Source organism: Apis cerana, linkage group LG9 (genome assembly GCF_029169275.1).
Source record: "Apis cerana isolate GH-2021 linkage group LG9, AcerK_1.0, whole genome shotgun sequence".
NCBI classification, from domain to species: Eukaryota; Metazoa; Arthropoda; class Insecta; order Hymenoptera; family Apidae; genus Apis; species Apis cerana.
The window spans coordinates 9,398,175-9,421,736 of record NC_083860.1 but is presented as its reverse complement, the minus strand read 5'-3'; the positions used below and the strand labels follow the sequence as shown (position 1 = coordinate 9,421,736).

Here is a 23,562-nt window from a genome sequence, read left to right as displayed (position 1 = left end):
TCTCATTATCGGTCGATCGTAAATTGAAGTTACCGGTGGGGAGTAACGAGATCTCCAATTATCCTTGGGACAGTATCAGTTTGTGAATCGTGTATAGGTGTTGTAGCGCGCGGTGGCGACGATTCGACGAGCCTGGTGTGTAGGCATTCGCCTTACCTCGTCTGTCTGGACAGGAATGCCCGGATTGCGAAGAACAATGCCGACCGGGTACCTAAGATAAAAATAACGGGCTCGTTTTCTCGCATTTTGTTGGCAATTTCGTCTCTCCCTTTCACCATCCACCTTCTCGCTTTCCCTCCCTCCCCTTCCTTCGTCTTCTACCCGTTCATACCCGTGCTACGTTCCCGGTTGCCTGGCTGCCACTCTTCTCACGGCGGAAAATCAAAAAGCTTTCGGTTAGGTAGATCTTCGAGGACCCTCGTCCTGCTAGTACCTGACGGCAACTCTTCAGCCTCAGTTTCAATACATCGGTGCTGGCATCGAGCTCGAGTGTTGCAGCAAGAAGCAGGCAGGTGGGTGCCGTCGACTTGTTCTCTCTCTCTCTCTCTCTATCTCTTCCGTCTTCCTCTCTTCTTCTCCTACTCGATACAACTATTCCCCACCTACCGTCTCGTAGAACCTCTTCCTTCGCTCTTCTCTCCTCCCCCTGCCACGTCTTGCGTCCGCTTACGCTCTTTCGTCCGATCGTTGCCGACTTGGCAATTGTATATATCCTCGTGTATCGATGTATCGGTAATCCATAGCGAGTTACCCACGGAGTCCCCGTTCTTCTACCATGGTGCGGCCCCCGACGTCACCCTCTCGCCTCTCTCTTCTCGTATCTCTTCTTGTTCCGTGCCAACCAACACACTACCGACTCATCCTTAACTTAGACACTCCGACAATCTTTCCCTCGATCTTCCTATCGATGTCCTTTTCTCCATCTCCCGGTATCGTTCACAGCGTCTTCTTCCCTCGCTCTCGGCTTGTCGTTTACGCTCTCTCCCTCTCTCTCTCTCTCTCTCTCCACTCGCCCTCCTCTCTCTCTCTCTTTTCCCGTCGCACACTTTATATATCGGTCGCCCCTCTCTTTCTCTCTCTCTCTCTCTCTTTATTCCCATTCCCATTCTCATCCTCTTGTTTTGGTCCAATAGTCAGTCGCCGGTCTGATCGATGATACGCCAACAGCCAGCACTGCGCATGGCCGACTAAATACAAACTCACTCCTTATTATACCGGGTGTGCCAATAAAGGGGGTGGTGGCGGGCCAGAGAATGGGAGAGGAGGAGAAGGCGAGAGAAGATCCAACTCCGCCGGAGTTTCTCGCTCCTTCGAGTCGACGAATGCCACCATAAAGGATCCTCTCTTCCTCCTCCGCGTTCCCGGTTGCTTCTGCCGCTGCTTCTGCAATGCAGGACCCTCCCCGACCACCCCTGCCTTCCCTGCCCTGTGTATATCCTTCCAACTCTCTGTCTTCGTTCTCTCGGTAACCTATCCCACGATGCCGTCCAAGGATAATCCCGATTCCCGATCCTCCAACTCCATCCTCCACTCCTCCACCTCCGATTCCAATCCGACCAAATTTTTTCCTTCCCTCGTCTCGTTTTACGAGCTCACACTTGCAACAACTTTCTCGCGTTATCGCCGCTTCACTCGGCCGTGAAGCAATCCTCCGATCTCGCCGATCCTATTATGAAGTATCAAATAGTTGCCGATAGTTTATTCCAAGCGACGCTTTCTTACCAACGAGTGACAGTTTGTTCTGCCACGTGGAAGCGTCGAAACGCTTGGCCAACGAGGGAGAAGAGGAAGGAAGGACTGTCGAGGATAGGAACGAGGATTGAACGAAGGATGCCTCGAATCCGAGGGAAAATCGTTTAAACTCGATCCTCGGCGTCGGTCACCGTGTACGGGCCGGTTATCGTCGTCGTCGTTGAATGCAATCGCTGTCGCGAGGAAGCCTCTTGAAAATCGAATAATAACTTTATGATCACGGCACAGTCATTTACGCGTCAGTGAATGGGACGACCGGCCACCGATCAATGAGAGATTTCCCTTCAGAATTTTCTCGCGCCACTATTACCATTCGCGCGACCAAGCCTTTAATCCCTCCGCGTTTCTCCACGTCTCCCTTTTTCTTTTTCTTTTTTTTCTCTCTCCTCTTTTCATCGTTTCGGATTATTACGATCGAATCGGGTGCTCTCTCGAATCGACCGTGTCAAAGAGAAATTCTCGAGTGGATGGAATCGACAATAACTGTTAGGAAAATATTATACCGTCTGAATGCTCGTCTCTCCTTAGAGGTGAAACAACAGCGGCCTTTGCACGAGTATTTTTTCCGTGGCGTGGAAGGGAAAAGGCTCCGGCCAGCGCTCGTTCGAACCTGGGCGGAAGATAATTTCGGGGTGGCGGCGCAAATTGACAGGGCAACGCGTTCCCATTCATTCGAATTACGTTCCAATTCTGCCGGTGACTTTAGCATTGTTGCCACAAATTGGTACACGCCCTGGCCCCCGGCCCGGGCCACCCCCACGTGCACGTCTGTACACGCGTTTTGCAAATGATGCGGACCTTTTTAAATAACGTACAACTCGAACGATCACGTATACCGATCGCACGGGGAAGAATGTTGCTGACGGATTGAATGTCGTTGAACGAGACGAGTTTAGGCGAATAATCTTGGAGGCACCTTCTTTTTCTGTTATTTTGATTTCCTGCAAATAAGTGTGATTTTTCCGAGAATTTTTACGAGATACCGAGTTCTTAATTTAAATTATAAGGACGAAAAAAAGAACGCACTTACATGCACAAAAGTAAAGTACAAATTTATTGGATCGTGTATTGTAATATTACTCGTAACTTAACCAAGAATAATATTTGTTCGTTAATAACGCGAATGTGAAGGTTAAAAAAAAGGCAATAGAGGACTGGATGCGGAACAGCCGATCCACCATCGACAAATTGCATAAGAATATCATTTTCCACTTGCTCGATATCACTTGCCAATATCGAGAGCTCGATAAAAACACTGTTTCGAATTGCAACGAACGAAAACGTTATCGATAAATAACCAGGCAGGGAGGGGAAAAAAATTCATCGTTTGTAAATTAAGTAAGAAAACGCGTACATTTCGGGGAAACGCGCGTCACAATTACTAATTTCTCGGTTACGATTAGTTTACTCGCCCAAGTCGAGGGTGGGTAATGCGCGAAACTTGTTGGAAATCGAGCTCGTTAAAGTTGAAACTCGTCCGGGGATGGAAGCGTGACCGGAGGAGGCGACACGCGACTCCTCCCTAGGTGGTCCGGTGATCAGAATCGTTAACAAGTAGTCTAACAGGATGCCGAACCGCGAAAAACAGGATAACGAACTCCAAGTTGATCGTTTAAGCGGAATAGTTAACTACGGACTACCGTGGAACCGTACGCATGAAACTGATCGCACGTCGCGCTCCAATTAGAAGACAATGATCATTAAACGGGACAAGTGAGTCTAAAAATATGGGCGGCGAGGTTCTGTGGGATTTGGAAACTTTGCAACGATTTTGCCGATATAACCGATCTTCCGCTTGACGTGACTTTTACGCCCTTAACATTTTTCTTGAAGTTTCTTATTTTCTCAAACTTCGATTATTGTTAATTGTTGTTATTGTAAGTCGAGAAAGAAATTTTAGGAATGGTGAATGTTGGTTTAGCTATAAATCTTGGGAATTTTCGTGTCGTTTCAGGTCTGGTTTCAAAATCGAAGAGCAAAATGGCGCAAAACTGAGAAGTGTTGGGGCAGAAGTACCATAATGGCGGAGTACGGCCTGTACGGAGCTATGGTACGGCACTCACTACCGCTTCCGGAGACCATATTGAAAAGTGCAAAGGAGAACGAGTCGGTGGCGCCATGGTTGCTAGGTGAGAATCATTGAAACATTCCGAACGAGATAAGCATTAAGTTTTGCTAACTTCGTAGACGATTTCTTAGATTTTTTTTTTCCCGCCCATCTTTAAAAAACGAGAGCGTAGGTACTTACATAATAAAACGCGACGTTCGAGGAGCTAGATATTTTCATAGCGTTATCCGTTTTCGTTAAAAAAAAGAAAAAAGAAAAGAAAAAAAAAACTGTTGAAGGGGAAAGCAATGCTTAATGAAGAACGTGCCCCGCCCTCGCAGAAAATATACAAGTCTCGACTTTGTTTTTTTATGTTCGTCTCTGTCAGCTCAATCATCTAAGACGAGCAGCTTTAGTCAAGATATCGAAAATAATCAAGAACTGATTGACTGTGGCCCCGCAGGGATGCACCGGAAGTCAATCGAAGCAGCGGAACACCTCAAGTCAGGCGGAGAGGACAGTGGAAACGATCATAATGGAAGCGGAAGCAGCCCCCATCATAATCATCATCAAGGTGGACCGACCAGTTCTGAGAGCGGACAGGAGAGTCAGGACGGCATGGGGCCTTCTTCGTCGACAGGTAGAAAACTTTCGATGATCATTGATTCTCTTGTATTCCGTGCATCTTATTATCCTCTAATCCTCCTCCCTGCCTCTCTCTTAATAAGGAAACCAATAGCAAGCTACGGCTCTACGATCAACTTTCCAACCATCCCACTCCTTCCCCCTTCTTTCTCTCTCTCTCTCTAATGGAAACTGGAATTAACTCGATGAAACTTCTGTTGATCAGGAATCGTTCAGGACACGGAGCAGCTGAGGAACGAGAGCATCGCCTGTTTAAGGGCGAAGGCCCAGCAGCATCAGCTGCAATTGAGCCTACAACCAACGGCTGCACCAACCAGCACCTCGTATCCAACAGGCCCACAATCGAGCACGCTTCACGCCCCCGTTTAATCATCGTTTCATCGACATTCCTTTCACACGAATCATCGAAACTAGGAGACGTTCGATTAACTTAGAGAGAACACAATCACGTTCGAAACTTTAACAGTTCACGTTCCCCGATAATTTCGCGAATCATCCACGCGAATCTCCGATATTCGACTCGGGGGATCACGAAATATATATATATATATCAATGTTCCCGGGAAGATCATGCTTCCCGCCCGATCTTTGCCAATCGAGAGAGAAAGAGAGAGAGAGAGAGAGAGAGAGAGAGAGAGAGAGAGAGAGAGAGAGAGAGAGAGAGAGAGAGAGATTCTTCGTGTATTTCCGACATATAAATATTATCGAGTTAACTTCGATTTCAACGAATCAGGGTAAACGTCTATCTACCTATTGCTAAGAGAATATGTACAGACGGATACAGACGGAGTACCGTGCACCGAGTATACGTGTTACACGACACAACGAATACGAATCGTTACGAATCGGGCTGAATCATCGAAGCCCGTGATCGATAACCGCGCCAGGGCCTATTCCGATTCTCGCGTTTCACCTTCCACGCTGCAGGAAATGGACGACGGGAGGATGTGGACGTGGACGAAGAAGGGGGACGAAGCAACGAGAATTACTTCGAGCCGGTACTTCCTCATTCAACGAAAACGGTGGCCTATGGACGGCCAAGTACAATGACGAATCATCATCGATCGCGGCGTGACAATGCTCGCCTCCACCCGTCGACACCGGCTCGTTTCTCGCGATTCGCTGCGTTCCTCGGGGGGAGGGGGGAGAGGGAGGCGATGCCTCGAAAATCTCGCGCGATGAGATGTCGAACGCGAGGATCGAGTGACGCGGGAAATCGTTGGGGAGGAGGGAGGGGCACGATTCCACTGGGTGACCGCTGGAACGAGTCGCGCCGGTGAATCGACGGCGAGTGGTCTAGGCGAATCGACTAATTAGGAGTAATAGCCGCTTTAAATAGTGCGAGTATAAATATATACATATGTATGGCGACGCGTGTATGCTGCGACGTGATTATGTCGAAGAGGAAAGGGAGAGAGAAAGAGAAAGGGAGTGTGTGTGTGTGAGAGAGCGCGCGAGTATGCTTGCGTTACCTTGAAACGAAGATTTCGCCTTTAAGAGATTACCGAACGATTTGCAACGAACAACAAGATAAATAAATTACCACGAGTGAGACGAGTATACATATATGAATTAAAATAATATCAAGCAAGATACATCGAAGTTAAACCTCGAGCAGCATGTCTTCTTACCCGATGTTTGTTTTCGATGGGATATATATATACATATATATCCTTTTTTCCATTCAGGGACAAGCGTGTTGGAAAACGTCAGAAATTCCACAACCGCGGATTAATTGATCAATAAAGTGTATACGGTGAGAGTTAGTTAAGGCGAGAATGAGATGAAGAGATGGAATGTTCACGGATATTCCGCGGGAGAGAGGGAGAGAGTGCAACGGAAAATGTTTATTAGCGAACACTTCCTATACTCAAGTACTTAAGACGTAACTGTTGTCAAATGTGCAATATATAAGGTATAAGTTCTAGATTGGTAAGGCATTATACTTTATTTACGGATACACAACTACGTGAGGTGTGGTTTGTCTGGGTAATGGCGCCTTGACGGACGGGCGAGGAAGGTCCACAGGCCGATTAGAATTGATCGTAGGATGCAATTTACGTGGAAATTTCTATTCGTGAAACTTTGAAAATGTGATTGGGGATAAAGAGGATCGTAGCAAGATATTCGTTACGCTCGATTCGTGTATCAAAACGTATATCGTTTTTCGATATGCTAATCTTAGAGGTGTGGAGATTCGTTTAAAAAAAAAAAAATGTAAAAAAAAAAGTGGGAATAAAATTCTTTGGAAATATTTCCTCTCGCCCTGCATCCTACGGTTAACGCAAAGCAACTACCGAAGTAAACGTTGTTTCCACAAATATATTAAAATGTAATTTTTATTCTTCCACTATACGAGGCCGGTTTTCACGCCCCGTTGGCGCCGTTACCTTACCCCCGCCCACTGTATATAAATATATAAATACAAAGTATATATATATATATAAATATATATAAGGAAAAAAAATATAAATGCGAATATATGTGGTTACGAGACACCTTAAGTCGGACGAGTCTCTTTGCGTTTTTTCGTGTTCATCGTCGTATCGTGTTTTCAATGATATTTACTTTTTCTAGATCGCGTCACACACTTTTTCGAGTTTCGTTTTTTTCTTTTTCTTTTTCTTTTTCGATAAGAATGGTAATAATTTCTCGAACTTGGACTGGAACGAGGAATGATTTCAGAATTAGGCAGAGAGTTTCGTTCGTCTTAGATCGGCCGGACCATAACACATAACGTAACGCACTATAATTTAAACGAAACAATTTAAACGAGGGATGAGGGTAACCACACGCTCCACAGAGACAAAGGTGAAAAAAAGAATCGAAGTAACGAAAGGAAATAACGCTGTTGTTTGTGAGATAACATTTAACAACGCGCTTCGGATCTCAAGCGAATTTCCCTGTATCCGAATGCCCCAACGCATGCATAGTAGTCGGCTAGTGTATGTAATAAATAAAATTTCTGAACAAAATGATACTGCCTTGTTATCCATATTTTCTCACCTCGATGCAAGAATATCTCGTCTAAATATTTTAGATGCTACACACTGGTATCGGTGTGCAATTAATTAAAGGCGGGGACAATGATTTCTTTTATGGTACTTGGAAAAACTTGGAGCAAGTTGCGTGGAAATAAAGGGTCGTGACAGTAAACTGCTTTCTGCTTTCGCTATATTAACGATGCGGCAAGACTTTGTTTCATTAAGGCCAACAATTACGTCTAATGATGCCCTTGGATTTTTCAGAGGACGCGTTGAACTGCACTCGATAATTCTCATTTAAAAAACGAATTATGGGCTTCGATGTATTGTGAAATTTTTTTCCTCCTCGCGGTAATGGCACCCGATATAGAAAGTCCTTTGACGCGAAAAAATAATTAAAAGTTTATTAATTATCGCGCAGAATTTAGAATTGCGCGATATAAAAATAAGTTCGCGGCCTAAATTTTTTAACGAATGTCCGAACATTGTTAATATAGTTAGAAATTTATAATATATGTCGAATTTTTTTTTCTATCTTTTTAATTTGTTATCTGTTTGATTCTCATTTTTTCCTTTTTTTTTTCTTTTTTTTTTTTATCATTTTCAATCTAGTTCCTTTTTTCACGATTTTAAAAGTATTTAACGAAACAAAAATATATATTTTCGTCGTAGAAAAATAAATTTCTGATCAATTATCGTTAAATGTTTCATAAATAATAAAAATTTATAGAAGGAATTAGCTACGAAGCGTTCACATTCGATAACATGGCGACATCTATGATAGAATGTACCGATTGCTTACGAAGGAAGTCAGCGTTTGTATTACCTGCTGACTTCCTGTTGGAATTCGTGTAACTTGTTCTCCATCGATAACTTATCGAAGATTGGTATTTTTTGTATCGCTAGAAGATAATTAAAAAAAAAAAAGAAAGAAAAAAAGTATAGAAATTATCGTTCCTTCTTATTCTCTTTTTATTCTTTTTTTGATCAAAATTTGTTCAAAACTCGAAATCCATTCTTCGATTTTAACAAGAAAGAAAAAAATATCGAAATTTAGAAAAAGGCCACCGATGATTTGAATTTTACGTTTATTCGATATATTTCTTTATATATTAGTACATGTGATATTAAGGACGCAGTAATATATTAACTGAACATTGATTCTTGCAGGGTTTTCGTTGCCATCCGCAAGAACTGAGACATCGATATTGAATATTTACAAAAATACAAAAGCTTACAAAACATCGACTACTATACAATGTACTCTCTTTTATCTAAATTTTCTCTCTCTCTCTCTCTCTTTCTCTCTTTCTTTCTCTCTCTTTCTGGTCTACACATCGAAAACTAACACGGATTCCATCAACGACTTGGCAATTATTAACTCGAGCCCCTATAAATAATCTAATCGATGCTTAGGTCCTTTCCTATAAAATACAAAAATCAGACTTGTAAGTTTCGCGGGGCTGAAATATTAGAAATTGCGCCCCAAAAGCCCCTATTGGTATGTTTCTTGGTATACAAAAAGCGTGTCGTTTCTCTCAAAAAGGATTTAAATAGAATTCCAATAAGGAATTCGTCGAAAATTCATTCGTGTAAGAAATTCTTTTATAGTCTTTCTCAAAATTGTAACAAGTCTATCGTCCTTAGGATCGCGTTGCGTTTTCTTATTGTTCGTTATTTCTCCTCCTTGGTCCTGATGTTACTTCGTCGAAGTTTTGCGAATCACTTGTCATCAAACGCGGACTACCTTAACGAATCTATTAATGACTATATACAGAAAATAATCGCGTGATAATTCTTGTATTGACTCGTAACGTAAAAAACGCTCTTTTAACAATGTACAAACTGTGTGCTCGCTCACTTGTTCGATTTTCCAAATTTTTACGCGATTTTGGTCAGTTTTAATTGACGTGTGCGATAATCGAAAATAAAATTTCCACCATTGATTTCGATCAAACGGGGGAAAAAAAAAAAAAAGAAAAGAAAGAAAAAAAAAAGAAACAAACATCGAAATTGCGTTATAACATCGAGGCGTCGTTAATCGCCGACACCTTGGTCCTATAAATTGAAAAATTGTGCTGTCGCGAGGCAACTCCGTTCCTCAATTTTTTTTTCTTTTTCTCTTCGTTTCGTACGTAACGTCGAACGAAATCGCAAATTGTGTGCAAAAAATAATAATTGTAAAAAGAAAATATAACGAGATTTCAATGAAAACGTACATGTATATATAATATAATGCAGTTTCGATACGAAAGTGAATCGCGAGCGAAGAACGAGGAAGACAATTTTATGTGAATTAAACAGGAATCGCATTGTGAAAAATAATACTACGTTAACGATAAAGGAATTTTTTTTACGAAAAACGAAGCTTCGTAGTCTTCATTTTTTTTTTTTTTTTTTTTTTTACTCTATTTACACGTTTCTTACTTATCGTATCGTATCTGTTATTCCCTCCTTTATCCCTTAAGGAAATTGATATCTTTCAACGCGACTTGTTTCGTCTGTATCACATATCGTTTTAATCGTAAAGTGATTCCAGTGACATTCTAGTCACCGATCCTGACTCCAACAAATATCCCTCTCAATGTCTCTCTCTGGAATCTTCCCTATGCGCGCTATGTCTACGCGATTCTTGACCGCTCGGTGTCACCGGTCGACGCTTCGATCGTTTGAATTTCGCTATATCCTCCCCGAACACGTCACCTGTTCGAAGAGCCGATATCAAGTCGTCGAATTCGCCTTTATTGTCGTTTTGCCCATTGCTGTTGGCCTCGTTCTTCTTGCTCAACGAGATGCTGTTCAATATCCCTTCGCGAGAATTCTTTCTCTCCATCGTTCTTTTTCGAAGCTAAAACGAATCGATTCAATTAGCAACACGATTAATTGTGTAATCGCAAAGTTGTTCGCTTCGCTTACTTCTTGCTCCTGCTTTGCCCTACGCTCTTCCTCCTCTATCTTCTTCCTCATATTCTCCACGTCTTGCCTCGCCTCGGCTAACGCTTGCAGAAAGTTCTCGAATATCCCGAAGAACTCGTCCGGTTGCACGCCTGCCGAATCTTCGCCGAACAATCTTACTGCTCGATCGAACTGTTGAGAGTAGATAAATTTCGCGTATATATAAGGAATCCAACGAAGTTTCGAAAGGTATCGAAACTTACTCTAGTTTTCATGTCTTGGAACAGGTCCTCGGCTTCCGCCAGCCTACACGTAGCCTGTGCCTGGAAGTCTCTCATCGCTGGCAAGAACATGTCTCCCTGGAGTACCTGAGATTGGCCACGATGGAATTCTAAGGAAAGAGAAGATTAAGAAATTTTTATTCAGTTTTACAACAACAATAACAAGGAGAGGTATAAAATTTTACCTATTTCCCTTTGAACATCCTGAAGACCGTTCTTCAAGTTGGCCACCTCTTTTTGCAGGTCAGCCATGCTGACTCTAGCCGCGGTTCGAACGTGCGGCATATCCTCCTCGATATCCAACACCTCTCTAAACCTGGACTCGAGGATCTGAACCAAATAGTGCAACAAAGTTGTGCCCTTGGAGCAAGAGGACTTGGTATCGACTAGACGGTTCAAGGAGGCAAGGCGGAAGCCGCAAGCGTTCCCACGGGCGTTCCCGCGATTCACGTAATTCCCTAAAGCCAAGACCAATTCGAGGAGTTTTCTGAGCCGCCGGGATCTGGCCACTTGTCGACTAGCTTCGAGGACAGCGCGCATTCTAGGCGTCAATTCCGCGATACTTGCGGCGAATTTCTTTTTGTAGTGAAGAGATCGTAATCTTTGCTCGTAGTGCGGCACTCTGAAACGTTCAGTTATTACTTCTTAGAATAGAATTTCAGCAAATATTATTATCCTGACCACGGAACGATGGACGATATCGACAGAACATATACGATAGCGCTATGTTGTACCTAATTCCTTATCGGTTTTCGATCAAATATTTGCTATTCGTCGACAAAAATTCTGTTATCTATGTGGAGGAGAGAAGAATCTATCGGAGAAGGAGATACCTACTTGGATATTTGGTAAAGGAAACAATCAGCCCTGCTTTGAAGCTCTTTCTGATGCATGTCCAAGAGAGCAGCCTCTTCCGACGATGGAATATATTTCAACAGTTGTTCGACCATGTCTATGTGCAGAATATTCTGCTGGTCCATGGAGAGGATCGTTCTCGTGATTTCGTTGTCGGACATTTTCAATTTCGACAACAAGATCGTGCAGTTCTGAGCTCTCCTCGAATCAATGACCGACATTGTCTTCTTGTTCTTGCCTAAGGTTCGCAGATCCTCGATCGAACCCTCCGCGGACACTCCGTTCTTTTGATAAGCACAGAAGATTTTGTCGATCGACTCCAGATCCATGACGTTGTACAGTTTCGTGTCGTCGAGTTCCGACCATATGGTGCCCTGCAACTTCTGCTCGGGAATCTTGGACCAATTGAAGGACTTGAGAGGGTTGCTCGGTTGAGGAACATTCTTGATTATCTCCACCTGGACACGATGGATATTATCCGGACGTTGCTCGAGCCGATATCGAAAAGTCGAGATAATAGATAATTCGACAAGAGGATAAAGATTGGACTTACCTTCATTGGAGGGGGAGCTGTAGGCATCAAGCAAGGAGGTGGCGGAGGTGCCAAGGGTGGGGGCGGAGGTGGCGGTGGCATTGGCTTGGCCTCGACTTTCTCCAGAACTTCGTCCTCCACGATCTTAATGGTCGCTTTGGCATCGTCCGGTAAACTGCCAGAGGCTACCAATTGCTCCAACCTCTTCCTCTCCGATTTTTCGTTGTTTATCTGCCGTGACAGGGTCTCGAGATTGTCTTGTAATTCCGAGATCCTCTGCTTGGTCTCTATGTGCATCGACGTCTCTTTCTCGAGCCGTTCTTTCACCCTCGCCAAGCTGGCCTCGATGTCTTCCTAGAAAGTGAGGAATCGAGCGGTGAGAAGAAGAGCGGTGAACGACCATCTCGATTTGGGCAAGACAACGAGCGATAATTACTTTCTCCTGCGTTCTCAGATCCAACTCCTGTTCCTTCTTGGCCAATCTTGTCGACATGTCCGAGTTTTCTCGTTCCAACTCCTCGGCCTTTTTCCTAGCCGCGACGAGTTCTTCTTCCTTAGCGAGCAGGTGGACGATCTCCTTCACGTTGATCTCGATCGGCGCCACATCGGGATTCCTCGTCACACCTGTGTCGTTACCTTCCGACTGAAGAACGATCTGTTGCACGATCCGGTCGAACAACAGCCAGTGTTGAGGATGAGAGCCATAATCGACTGAAAAGAAAACCGTGAACCGTGGATTAGGGATCAAATTCTCTCTCTCTCTCTTTCTTTCTTTTTAAGAGTACGAAGAAGAGAGATGATGTCTCACGAGGCAATAAAAGGCAATGTTCGAGAAGACTCAATAGGTGAGGATACGCCGCAGTGTGGCTGAGCTTCCTTCTCAACAGATCGAACATCGCCGTGGCGCTCTTCGTGTCCACGTGTTCCTTCTCGAACTTCCTGGCCAACTCTTTCTCGTCCTCGTTCCTCACCATCTCGAAGAAATCCAGATGTCTGTCCAACGTCTCGTTCTCGTACTTCCTCAGCTTCTCGATGATCGGCTGTATACCAAGCATGAGCAGCTCGTATCTCAGGTGCAGCCTAAACTCCAACGTCACCTGACCTGGCCCATAATTCAGCACCGCATTGATGAACGACATAATTGCTGTTTTTAGAGACAGATTGTCCTTGTAGATGCCGAAATTCTTGTCCAAGTCGTTTATAATACTTTGGAAACGCGTTCTTTCCGAGTGATACTGCTGGAAATGGAGCATTGCTTCGAGGACCTTCCGATGACCACCTGGGACCAGGCAGACTGCGCCCAGAATTTCCAACACGGATATCTTCGTCTTAATGTTTTCAGTCGCCAGCGACTGAGATATCGTGTTAATGGCGGTAGGGTGGGCCAATACGTGCGCTCTCCCGTTCTGTAAACCAGTTTTATTCGATTAGAAAACCTAAAATTCTTCCACGGGGACAAGATCGAGGATAGATCGTCGCCGGTTTCATCACCGAATTATTCATCAACGCCTTCAAACATCCTATCACGCTCGTGTGCAGATTGCTGTTCGCTGCTTCCGCGTCCATTGTTCCGAGAACTTGCAACAGAGCGTTCAATCCATCCAGCTCTATGAATCTGAGGACAAAACTATGCGGCTGCGTTCTCAGAGCGGTCTTCAGGGCTTCGGTCTGCCGCATTTGGTTAGAGACTTCCTCGCCCTCTTCCGGAAAAGGACTCTGGAAAATTAATAATTCGTACAAGTGAAATTCATATCGATCGATCGCTCGTATATATATATATATATATTTGCTTTCTACTCACGCTAGCTATCGTCCTCAGCCTGTTGATGTAATCTTCCGGATCCCCGCTCAGGTCGGTGGTCCTGAGCCCACCGTTCTCCAGCGTGCCGTTGCCTTTTCTGGAGCAGTATATCTGCCACTTTTTGTTGGCCGGAAGTGCCAGAACCGCCTGCCGGTTGGCCTGGGTCAGGTCCAACTCGTCCACCAATTCGAGGAACATCTTGTTCAATTCCTCCTCGGCGGGCATCGGCAGGGTGGGCGTCATCGCTTGAAGCGTGAGCGTACCCGTGTGCTCCACAACGCAATACGTGATTTCCGGTGGCTCGTCATCCTGGCCAACAAATAAAATCGTGTTTTCAACCATTGCTTACGCGGATAATCATTCGGGCTTTTCTGCGAGCTTGTTTTTTGTTCTTTCTTTTTTTTTTTTTGCGGGATATGAGAAGAGGCTGCTACGAGGATGATGATGATCGTGAAGATGATGATGATGATGATGATGATAGTGATGATGATGATGAAAGAGGCAATAAAACGTGGAAACGTAGATTGTTACTTCGTTCGCCGTTAAACGTGAGGGAATTTCACGGATTATGTTAGTTGAACGATGTTAGTTGGAAACGTTGAAGAAGGTTCGAAAAAATGGAAGAAAGGATCGCGGAATCGAGCTCGAGTATCTCTTTATTTTCGAGTTTCTGCGAAAAGTCAATTGGGAACGAAGACGATCGAGGGTATGTAACCAGGTCTTGACCTTATTGAAGACGAGCCTCGGCATTAAATCCGTTGAAGTCGGCCGGTCGTAGAGTGAAGCAACTTTACACGTGTACAGTGCGTGCAATTGACGATCATCGAGGAAGACACCTCGTTCAATTTGAATTTCGATTAAAACTTTTTTATACGGAAATAACAGCAGCGTGAAAATTCGATGAATTTTCGAAGATATTAAATTACGCGGCTTATTTCAATAACTTCAAGTTCAACTGGGGAATTCGCGATCCTCGAAAGGATCGTCAATGTCTCGCACTGTACCATTCTCCTCGGCCTCTCTTTCTCTCTCTCTCTGTCTTTCTCGCTCGGCTCAGAAGCAGCGGCAGCAAAGGTCAGGGGACCGGCTCGGGCACTGGATTCCTAAGGTACTTTCACACGTGACTAGGAAATTACCTATTCACGTACCGGTCCGCCGATTTATTCTTCGCAAACATCCTACGTCCCAACAAACGCGCACGCCGCTTGGAATATCTATCATTAGCCGTGCAACTTTGTGCGAGCTTTTGGCTTCACGTTACGGCGATCTATAATTCCCTCGACGCGATCTATAATTGGTTGGCTGTTATCGTCGGACCGAGGCGATAGAAAGAATTGTGTCGAGATAATATCCGATGCGAGTAACTGAGAAATGTTAACAGCTTCGATAGCGTATTGACGAGCGCGTCATAGGACTATCCACGCCGTTGTTTGCATAGCCAGTTCCGCATTGGTGTACGACGCAAGATAAATACTTACCTAACGATCGTAATTCAGATCGCTCGATACCTTATTCTCCTCTCAGTCGTGCATTCATCCGTGAGTAATATCGAGATAATATCGAGGTAGATAGAAAATGTAGAGAAAATTTTATTCGACTCGTTCTTTAACGCCTAACTCTTCGGTGAAGTAACGTGGATTAGGAATAGCGCGGAACGAAAGAAAAAAAAGGAAGAAAAAGGAAAACGGAAGAATTTAAGAATTATCGAGGGATCAGCGTAACTAAATTTCTCCTCGAAACTTCTCCTCGAAGAGAGCCAGCATCTCTGAATTCGTTCCAGGTTAACGCTCGCGGCGCGTTCACGCGCGAGGCCAGCACGTGAACGCGAAACAAGAGGAGACGCGATAAAGCGTGACACGCGACCGGCCTCCCGGCACGCACACGTGAGCCCCAGTAGAAAAAGGCGAAGGAGGTCAGCCAGTTTGGAGCTGGATTCGCGAGGTTTTACGCGGCTAGCCTCTCCTTCTCTCCTTCCTCCCCGTGCCTCTTTCTCTGGAACGGCCACGTTCCACGCAGGACGAAAGTCTATCCTCCGTGACGAATCTGTCGCGTAAATAACGCGGATAGATCCTCGGCGAAGAATCGAGGAGGCAATCTACCACCGGGATAAGGTTTCTCCTAGCTTTCAGCTAAGCGACTCGTGCGGTGTTCACACGTGATTGGATTTATTGCATGGGAACCGCGAGGAAAACACCGTGTTCTACGGGGATAAACTTTTATTCCTTTATTACACGCGCCAACAACGGATTGTCTAAAAAGAAAAGAGAGAAATATTCGTTTCTTCGTTCAGGGAAGAAGAAAAATGTGGGAGCTTAAAATGTGGGATTATTATTATTATACAGGTATTATTTGGAAAATTAATATCAGAAATTGTTCGGAAAAGTTGTGACAAGTGTTGTGACAATTATCAGCAATATGCAAAATTAAGATAAGATAAAATTCTAGTACAGTCATTTACCCGAGTTGACCTGAAAATTGATCGCTAAAAAAAAAAAAATAGCAAACTCGACTTTGGACTCGATTCCCAATTATACAAATAATATAATGTTCAACTAACGTGGAATCTATAGATTGTGCGTTTTATATAGGTAAAACACGAGTTGAAGCCGCGCGTGATGCGAACAACCACTGAATACCGTTCCGTGTACTACAGTTTCATATGCATATTTTTTTCTTTCTTTCTTTCATTTTTTCTTTTTTTCTTTTCTCCATCTACGTCTCTGTTGCGGCTTGATAACAGACGTAATCCAAGGCAAGATCTTGGAAGCAACGTTATGTTAACTGTATAAAGTGACCCGATTTACTGCAACCATGTTATTCATCGGTTGCACGCGATGCGATTTACTCGTAATCGGCCTATACGGAACGAAAGCGAAATATCGAGTTGTGCACGTTCGTGCCACAAACTCGTTTCGACGATAATTTTCCTTGCAATTTTCAAGGATCTAACCTTAGATGGAACCTTGGAATTTTAACATCTCGTCCCGTCTCGAATCAATTATAAATCGAGTGTAACCGCTCTCGAGATAGTTTGACGAGGCTTTTTTTCTTCCTTTTCCTTTTTTACGTAACACGTGCCTTTTACGATACGTTGCCTCCCGTCGATTAGAAATAAAATATGCGTACATTAAAGTTATTTGGAACGTTCATTTCGTACAGACAGATGTTTGATTACGTCAAGAGGAATGAAAGTCAATGAATATACATGTGTGGAATTTACATACGTATAATCTTGAAACTTATCTCTCTACGTGTTCTTAGATTAACTCCTATTCCCATTCTGTTGTAATGTTCTAAAAATAAGAAAGATAAAGTGCAATTTTTTTTTTTTTTTTACGTTTCATGCTCTTGCATAACAGTTGAAAACGTTTTGTGAAACGGTTGTGAAAAAAAAGTCGTGATTACGAGAAAAGGATAAGGAGAAATACATAAAAAAAAAGGGGGAAAAAACTCGAAAGATTCCTTATTCGTCTAAAATTCGAATTCTCCGGACCACCTAATAAGTATTTCTCGCGCGGATCGTTTCAGGTTTGAGAACACCCACGCGCGCGTGGGCACGGCGTCGGATAGGTTGTCAACATGGTAACGGAAACATATTAAGCGCAATGAGACTTGGAAATATGACATATTGCCTACACTCTGTCAAGTTCCAACGGCTATTGACTCGCTAGAAACCCGTTTGATCGTGAATGGACACATTTTTCGACAGTCGAGGAATAAATTGCTCATTGTTGCGTCCAGGGAAGAGAATCGAATCAAATTATCGATAAGGAGCCACGAGGCGATCGGTGCCAAAGAATACGAAATAGAATTTCGACAAAAATGGATAGTTGGAACGATCTTGAGGTAATTTCGTTCGGGAAAGAAAGTCATTACGTCCCGTGTTCTATTCTGCATCGAGAGAAGAAATTGCGAGGGCTTGGAGTGGAACAGATGGACGATGGGAAACAACGTCGGTATTTCTCTACGGGGATAGTACATATGCTTCTTCACGAGCGTTGGTTGGATCCGCAATGAACGTGGTTGAAGTGGTTCAGAAGCAGCACTGGCAAGAAATTCTCTGGAACGTGATCGCGTCAAACTCGCCGGCATTAGCATAATTTTTTTCCCCCTTCTTTTCTTTCTTTCTTCCTTCTTTTTTCCCTTTTTCTCTTTTCCCGTTCCACAGGGGAATAGATTCCGCGAACTAAATTTCTTGTCAAACTCTCTTCCGTCTCTTTACGAGCTGTATACATCGCGGGACAAACAATCCTCCTCTCTCGAAGGAGAGCAGCGTTTCGAAGCTCGAACGAGAAATTCCGAACTAAACCGAGCGGAATGGGGTTGTTTAGAGGGATAATTTAACCGTCGTAAAACCGAAAAACCTGGACCTCGAATAAATTCCAACGAGATAGATTGTGCCCGAGAAAATTTTCCAACGACTTTCTATAACTCGAAAATTTGTAAGATCCCGAGAAAATTGCCGGGTTTCCGTTTTGCGAAGCGTGAAGAAAGAAGTTTCTTGGCAATGAAATTACCGCGAGGGTAGAAGTTTAATCCCTTGGAACATTTTACTGCTTTCTCGCTAATTAAAAACAGGATATGTGTGGTGTATGAGGATAACTGTACAGTTATTTACTTACTTTATAGAAGGCGTAGTAAAAAAGACAGAAAGAAAATAACACAACTCGTAAATAAGATACAATTTTCTCAGACGTTACGAAATAGCAAGAAGATAACAATTAAGATACATTGGCTCAATATAATTTAATATCGAAGATACAACTTTCTCTTGCCCCTCCCTGGAGTTGCACTCCATGCATACACATCAATATTTCCGAGCAGAAAATTTTAAGACGCGTTTCCCCGCAAAAACGCATACACGCTTTCTTTCGCTCGTCTCCTAAGATAGCAGCGATCGAACATGAAACCGGGACGATAGAAGAAGAAGAGACAAAAGCGTCTCCTAGATAGATGCAAATGGGAGCAAGCTCGATAGGGAAAAATCACGATGGCCGAGCGTTTCCATCGTTTTCTTTCGAATAGCACGGGAACCGCATATAAATTCCAGCATCGTAGATAATTGAAAGCGTCGCCGCGAAACACGTAAAGAACGCCGTGTTCCACGAGTCTCACACGCGATACCGATCGTTCGCAGACTTTCGAGCCGCTCTTGCTACCATCTATGGATGCATTCCATCGGATCTCTGCCTCCGAGTTCGACAGATCTGCCGATGGGAAAGAAAAAAAGAAGAAGAAGAACTGCAAAGATCCTTAGAGGATGGTGGAAACACGATTACGTTCGACCAAGGTGTATCACCCTCCCCTTTTCCTCGCCGGACACGCCCCGCAGCGCTAGGGTTGATCGGCATAATGGAATCCTACGGGTCATAGGATTCGCTCAAGGACGACTGGATGGGAATCGAGATGGATTCCTCGTGGAAGTACACGGTATATACGGTGTTTCCTTTTTTTTCTTCTTTTTCTTTTTCTTCTTCTTCTTTTTCTTTAATTCGATTCCGTGGAATTGACGCTGATCTCGTCCCGAGAAAGAAAGGTGGATGCCGAAGGTGGATGCGCCGATATGGAAGAATCGAAGAAGAAGAAGAAGTTGATTCCAAGTTGAGCGTTTCTGGTCTAGTGGCTTGGAACTAAGCAAGCTTCTTTCGTATGTATATTTTATCCACAATGTGAATTCCTAGGAAGAAGGGAACCGGTGGAACGATCGGACGAGATGGCCAATTTTACGATCGAGACGCGAATTATGAGTCGATTTATCGCGCGACAGTCGATCGCTTTATCGATTCTGGGGATCGGTATTCAAAGGATTCCGCCGACGTTTAAATCGAAGAGTATGATAAGATGAAACGAAATAAATAAACGTGGATCGTTGATCGTCGATGTTGACTGTCATCGTTGTCGAGTTATTCTTTTATTAGATGCTGTTTGTGTAAACTCCAAGCCAAGTTCAATTCAATTTTTCTTGAAAAGTAACTAAATGCAATTGTTGTCTCACCATTGCGTCTTATCCCAATTTTCTTCCTTTGTGCCTCGAACAAGAAGACGCCTCTATCATAAAACATCGCAGCATGGCCATCCCGTCACGCAAAGATAATCACGTTCGTAATACCTCGGATGCACTTTTTAATAGCGAGTTGGAAGATGATCACCTTCAAGCTTCATCGATTCCGAGAAGGAAGCCGGATTTTCTCGACCCCTGTCCGCGGGGTGGACATCCGTATCGTCACGGGTCACGCAGTCAAAGACCCCCGTGGATAATTTGTATGAGGAGGATGCAACGATCCGTGACAATGCGATCTCTTGGTTCGCGGTATTTCGAGCACTATTCGAGCTGCGCATCTTTTTCGTACACGCCCCGCGATAGCCATTGAATTATTTATCGCTTAACGGAGACAGAATAATATATCGCTTTGATTTCAGTTGGAGCTGTTGGTGCCAAGATTTATTGGAACTTATTTTTCTTCTTCCCCTTCTTCCCCTTCTTCTTCTTCTCAGATTTACAACAAGCCATTTTCCGCTACGGCTTATCGAGAATCGGTAGGAATAATCGAAAAAGGAATCCACTATTTTGAAGAAGTACGCGAGTAGATGACATCTACAATCGCATGACTACGCGGAATTCGTATAAGGCGAGGCGTCTAAAAACTTGACACTCGTCTTTCTTCTTTTCGCGTAATTTTAATTGTCGATAATCTTTTAAGCGGAGACATAAAGAAGAGAATATCCTCTGTGACAAGGCATCTTTGATGAAAAATAAGAAAAAAGAAAGAATACAATAGGCTACAGTTGAGAGAATCGTGCAAGGCCATTTTAGCGAGCAAAAAGTTGAACACGCGCGTCAAGTAACGCCAGAAAGAATCGTTCCACCGTATTGTTCTTAGCGCCACTTCCGGCGGCATTCAGGTTCAGAAGAGATCGTGACCAATTTATAATTCCCGCAATAATTGCACGGGCACGCGCTCGTAAAGCGACCAGGAAGTTGGAAGGCTGATGATAAACAGCTCTAATGACTCAATCTTCAACGCTTTCGATACGATTTTCACCTTCGTCGCGTCCTCCCCTCCCCAAAAATTCCCGATTTAATCCAATTACGTCTATTTCCATCACAAGTTGGCGATCTTCTTATGGCGAACGAAGAAAGTGACCGGTCTCTCCTTCAACGAGTTAGAAATCCCGGGGAGCGCAATTACGAGCAACACCGAGTTCCCTTTCGGGATCGAAGAGCCTCCAGGAATCTCGACACGAGTGCACGCGCGCCGCGTTTGCATTGCAGATGTCATCCCGGAATGCCTTGCGTTTATGGGTGTGCGCGCCTTTCACGATAATTCAACATGGCGTCATCTCTCGTTCAAAGTAGTAAAGCTGATCGATCCATCCGAATTTTCCTCCTCGTCACGATCTCCTCGAGAAAAACGCGTCACCCCCTCGTCCTTAGTTTACATTATATCCCACCTTGAGTTACGTAACTTCCACTTCCCGATGACGATCTTGTTTCGCAGAAGTGGTTTCGCGGCGGCGATCGGTCCTCCGTTTGCCGTTCCACCGATTCGAACGAACCAAGAATGCGGAAACGCGGAGGCAAAGCGTTTAAGGTAAACGGCGAAATCTAGCACCGACACAATTCCGCTAATTGTTTTCGTTCAACCGGTGAATTATATTCCCCTTTTTTTCTTTTTTTTTTTTTTTGTTTATTTGAGGATAAATGTTGAGAGTATTTGCGGAATGATTAAAGGAGGATTAAGGAAGGATTTGCCGCGGAGATTGTGCCGTCGAAGAAGAGTTCTTATCGATGATACGTATTCTGTCGAGTAAACATCAAACATGGAACTTATTTCTTTTTTTTTTGCGTTATTGAATATTTTTTTATTTGAAACGAAAGGAACGAGTAATTATTAGAAACGATACGAGAGATGAATATTTACTTCCGGAAATAAATTACGCGAAGAGAAAGGAAAAGGAATAAAATAAAAATTTATTCGAATAATTATTCGATCCTTGTTTTTTGTTCGATCGTTCCAGCCAGACAAATTATGTAGCGATTCGTAATTGCAGCAAAGTCTCGTTAGACTTGGAGTTTCTAATCGAAGCAATTCTCATTCTTACCTGAAGGCAACCGCAGAAGGACTTTTTCACTCGCGATGGCATCGTCTGACAGCGACCCACAAATTCCTTCAAGGGCTGTGGACTCTTCACTGGACAGCTCGGAATCCTCTGAAAGCCAGAAAACATTCCGATCACTTAATCGAATCGTGATGTCTCGCGATCCTGAAATGAATCGATAGACATTCGAATCGAGAGAAATTCTATTGGAAAAATGCGGAATATGAGCGATTCGATTCATTGGGGAGAAGCGCATATCTCTGAAAAGGAAAATTCACGCACTAGCCTTTCACTCGCTTTTGTCCAATATGAATTCCTACGGTATCACGCATTATAAAAAAGAACAGGTAGAACAACTTGTTACGAAGATAGAACGTAATGTTGCCTTTGTGTGGCAGTGTCGTAACGGTGCCGGTTTGTCATTCGTGTTATTCGAAAAAATTCACTTTATCTCCTATAATATAATTCGTATAATATAATTCGTAGAGAAAGTGATAAATAACATAAATAAAATTATTTTCATCTTGACGAAATTATATATGTTGAGAGATAAATTCATCAAGTCAGCAATTATTCCTCGTTTCAATGTCTCTCAAAATATTGAATACTAATAAAAGTAATTCCTACTCATCGTTCTCGCTGTATTTTAGTACTTTACTTCCGGATTGGATCTGCGTCGCAAATCTCCTCCTCGATACAAAATTTCCGGTACGATCGCGAACTTGATTCGTCACAATTTCCTGCATATCGATTTTTCGTCTCACATCAACTTTTGTTATCTTAACTCTATTATCTTAACTCGTCCCACTACTCGCATATGATTTGTTCCAATTTTTGGATCTTAACCTACCGCGAAGAATTTCGACCATCTTCCATCCTGTCCGGGTTCCGGACAGGATTCGATGGCCTCGTCATGCTGCTCCGTCATGCGAATCTTTCTAAACAAAACGGGTCACCAAAACGTGAAAAAAAAAAGAAGAAGAAAAAGAAAAAGAGAGGAATCGATTCCTTCGATTCCTTCTCCCGATCGCGATCAAGAGCGCAATTACCCGTGAATTTCACTTTTGCACGTTCTCGAAGCGCGAACTCGCGAGACTGGCCTCTTGGCTGTCGACGAGCCGAAGAGGCTCGAGTCGACAACGAGGTCGACCCAACGCAGTCTCTCTTATCGTGCCGTCAAATTTCTTATCGCCCCGCTTAGAAAAAATAAAATGCGCCGGTAATTTCTGACAGTGGATTATCGCGCAGGTATGCATGGTCGGTTGTGCGGTCTTTCAACAAGAATCGATAAACGATCGTTTTAAGATCGGGACTATTGGAATCCTTCTTTGTGCGACGTTCGTCTGTCCGTGTTTTTTTCTTTTCTTTTTTTTTCTTTCTTTCTAAAACGCTACAATAACGAGAGATAGGAATGATTATCGATATTCCCGATAATGCTAGACGGTTTTCAACAGATGGTGCATGGTTATCGCGGATGCGTTATCTCTGCGCCAACTGTTCGTCCTGGCGAAACTGTGAGTCCAGACATTGCGAAAATATCAACAGAGAGAGCGTCGGAATCACGAGGGATTAATTATTCGAAGGTCGTTTTCAATCACCTATTTCTAATTTTGCTCGGATTTGAATCGCTTCAAATTTTCTGAAGAATAATTATTTTCTTTCGATTTTAA

The 23,562-nt window shown here is 43.6% G+C and overlaps 2 protein-coding genes across 7 annotated transcripts in view; one reads left to right on the top strand and one right to left on the bottom strand.

Moving 5' to 3' along the window:
- LOC108004330 (visual system homeobox 2-like) overlaps positions 1-7,419 on the top strand; it is a 53,139-nt gene extending 45,720 nt beyond the window's left edge. The window contains exons 5-7 of one of the 2 annotated variants that reach the window (XM_017067157.3): positions 3,707-3,881; positions 4,188-4,439; positions 4,650-7,419. In XM_017067157.3, the coding sequence (XP_016922646.1) occupies positions 3,707-3,881; positions 4,188-4,439; positions 4,650-4,813 (591 nt within the window). In that variant the 3' untranslated portion in view covers positions 4,814-7,419. The remainder of the gene's footprint in view (positions 1-3,706; positions 3,882-4,187; positions 4,440-4,649) is intronic. The other variant, XM_017067174.3, reaches the window with a different exon arrangement.
- Positions 7,420-8,499: 1,080 nt separating this feature from the next.
- LOC108004272 (disheveled-associated activator of morphogenesis 1) overlaps positions 8,500-23,562 on the bottom strand; it is a 46,086-nt gene continuing 31,023 nt past the window's right edge. For 4 of the 5 annotated variants that reach the window (XM_017067069.2, XM_028664478.2, XM_017067060.3 and 1 more), the window contains exons 2-12: positions 21,896-22,003; positions 13,793-14,101; positions 13,483-13,707; positions 12,800-13,397; positions 12,428-12,702; positions 12,013-12,345; positions 11,442-11,917; positions 10,790-11,226; positions 10,587-10,714; positions 10,345-10,515; positions 8,500-10,276 (exon numbers count right to left, since the gene is read on the bottom strand). In XM_017067069.2, coding sequence (XP_016922558.1) covers positions 10,010-10,276; positions 10,345-10,515; positions 10,587-10,714; positions 10,790-11,226; positions 11,442-11,917; positions 12,013-12,345; positions 12,428-12,702; positions 12,800-13,397; positions 13,483-13,707; positions 13,793-14,101; positions 21,896-21,937 — 3,261 coding nt within the window. In that variant the 5' untranslated portion in view covers positions 21,938-22,003 and the 3' untranslated portion in view covers positions 8,500-10,009. Of the gene's footprint in view, positions 10,277-10,344; positions 10,516-10,586; positions 10,715-10,789; positions 11,227-11,441; positions 11,918-12,012; positions 12,346-12,427; positions 12,703-12,799; positions 13,398-13,482; positions 13,708-13,792; positions 14,102-21,895; positions 22,004-22,742; positions 22,831-22,941; positions 23,056-23,562 lie in introns of those variants that run through there. The other variant, XM_017067054.3, reaches the window with a different exon arrangement.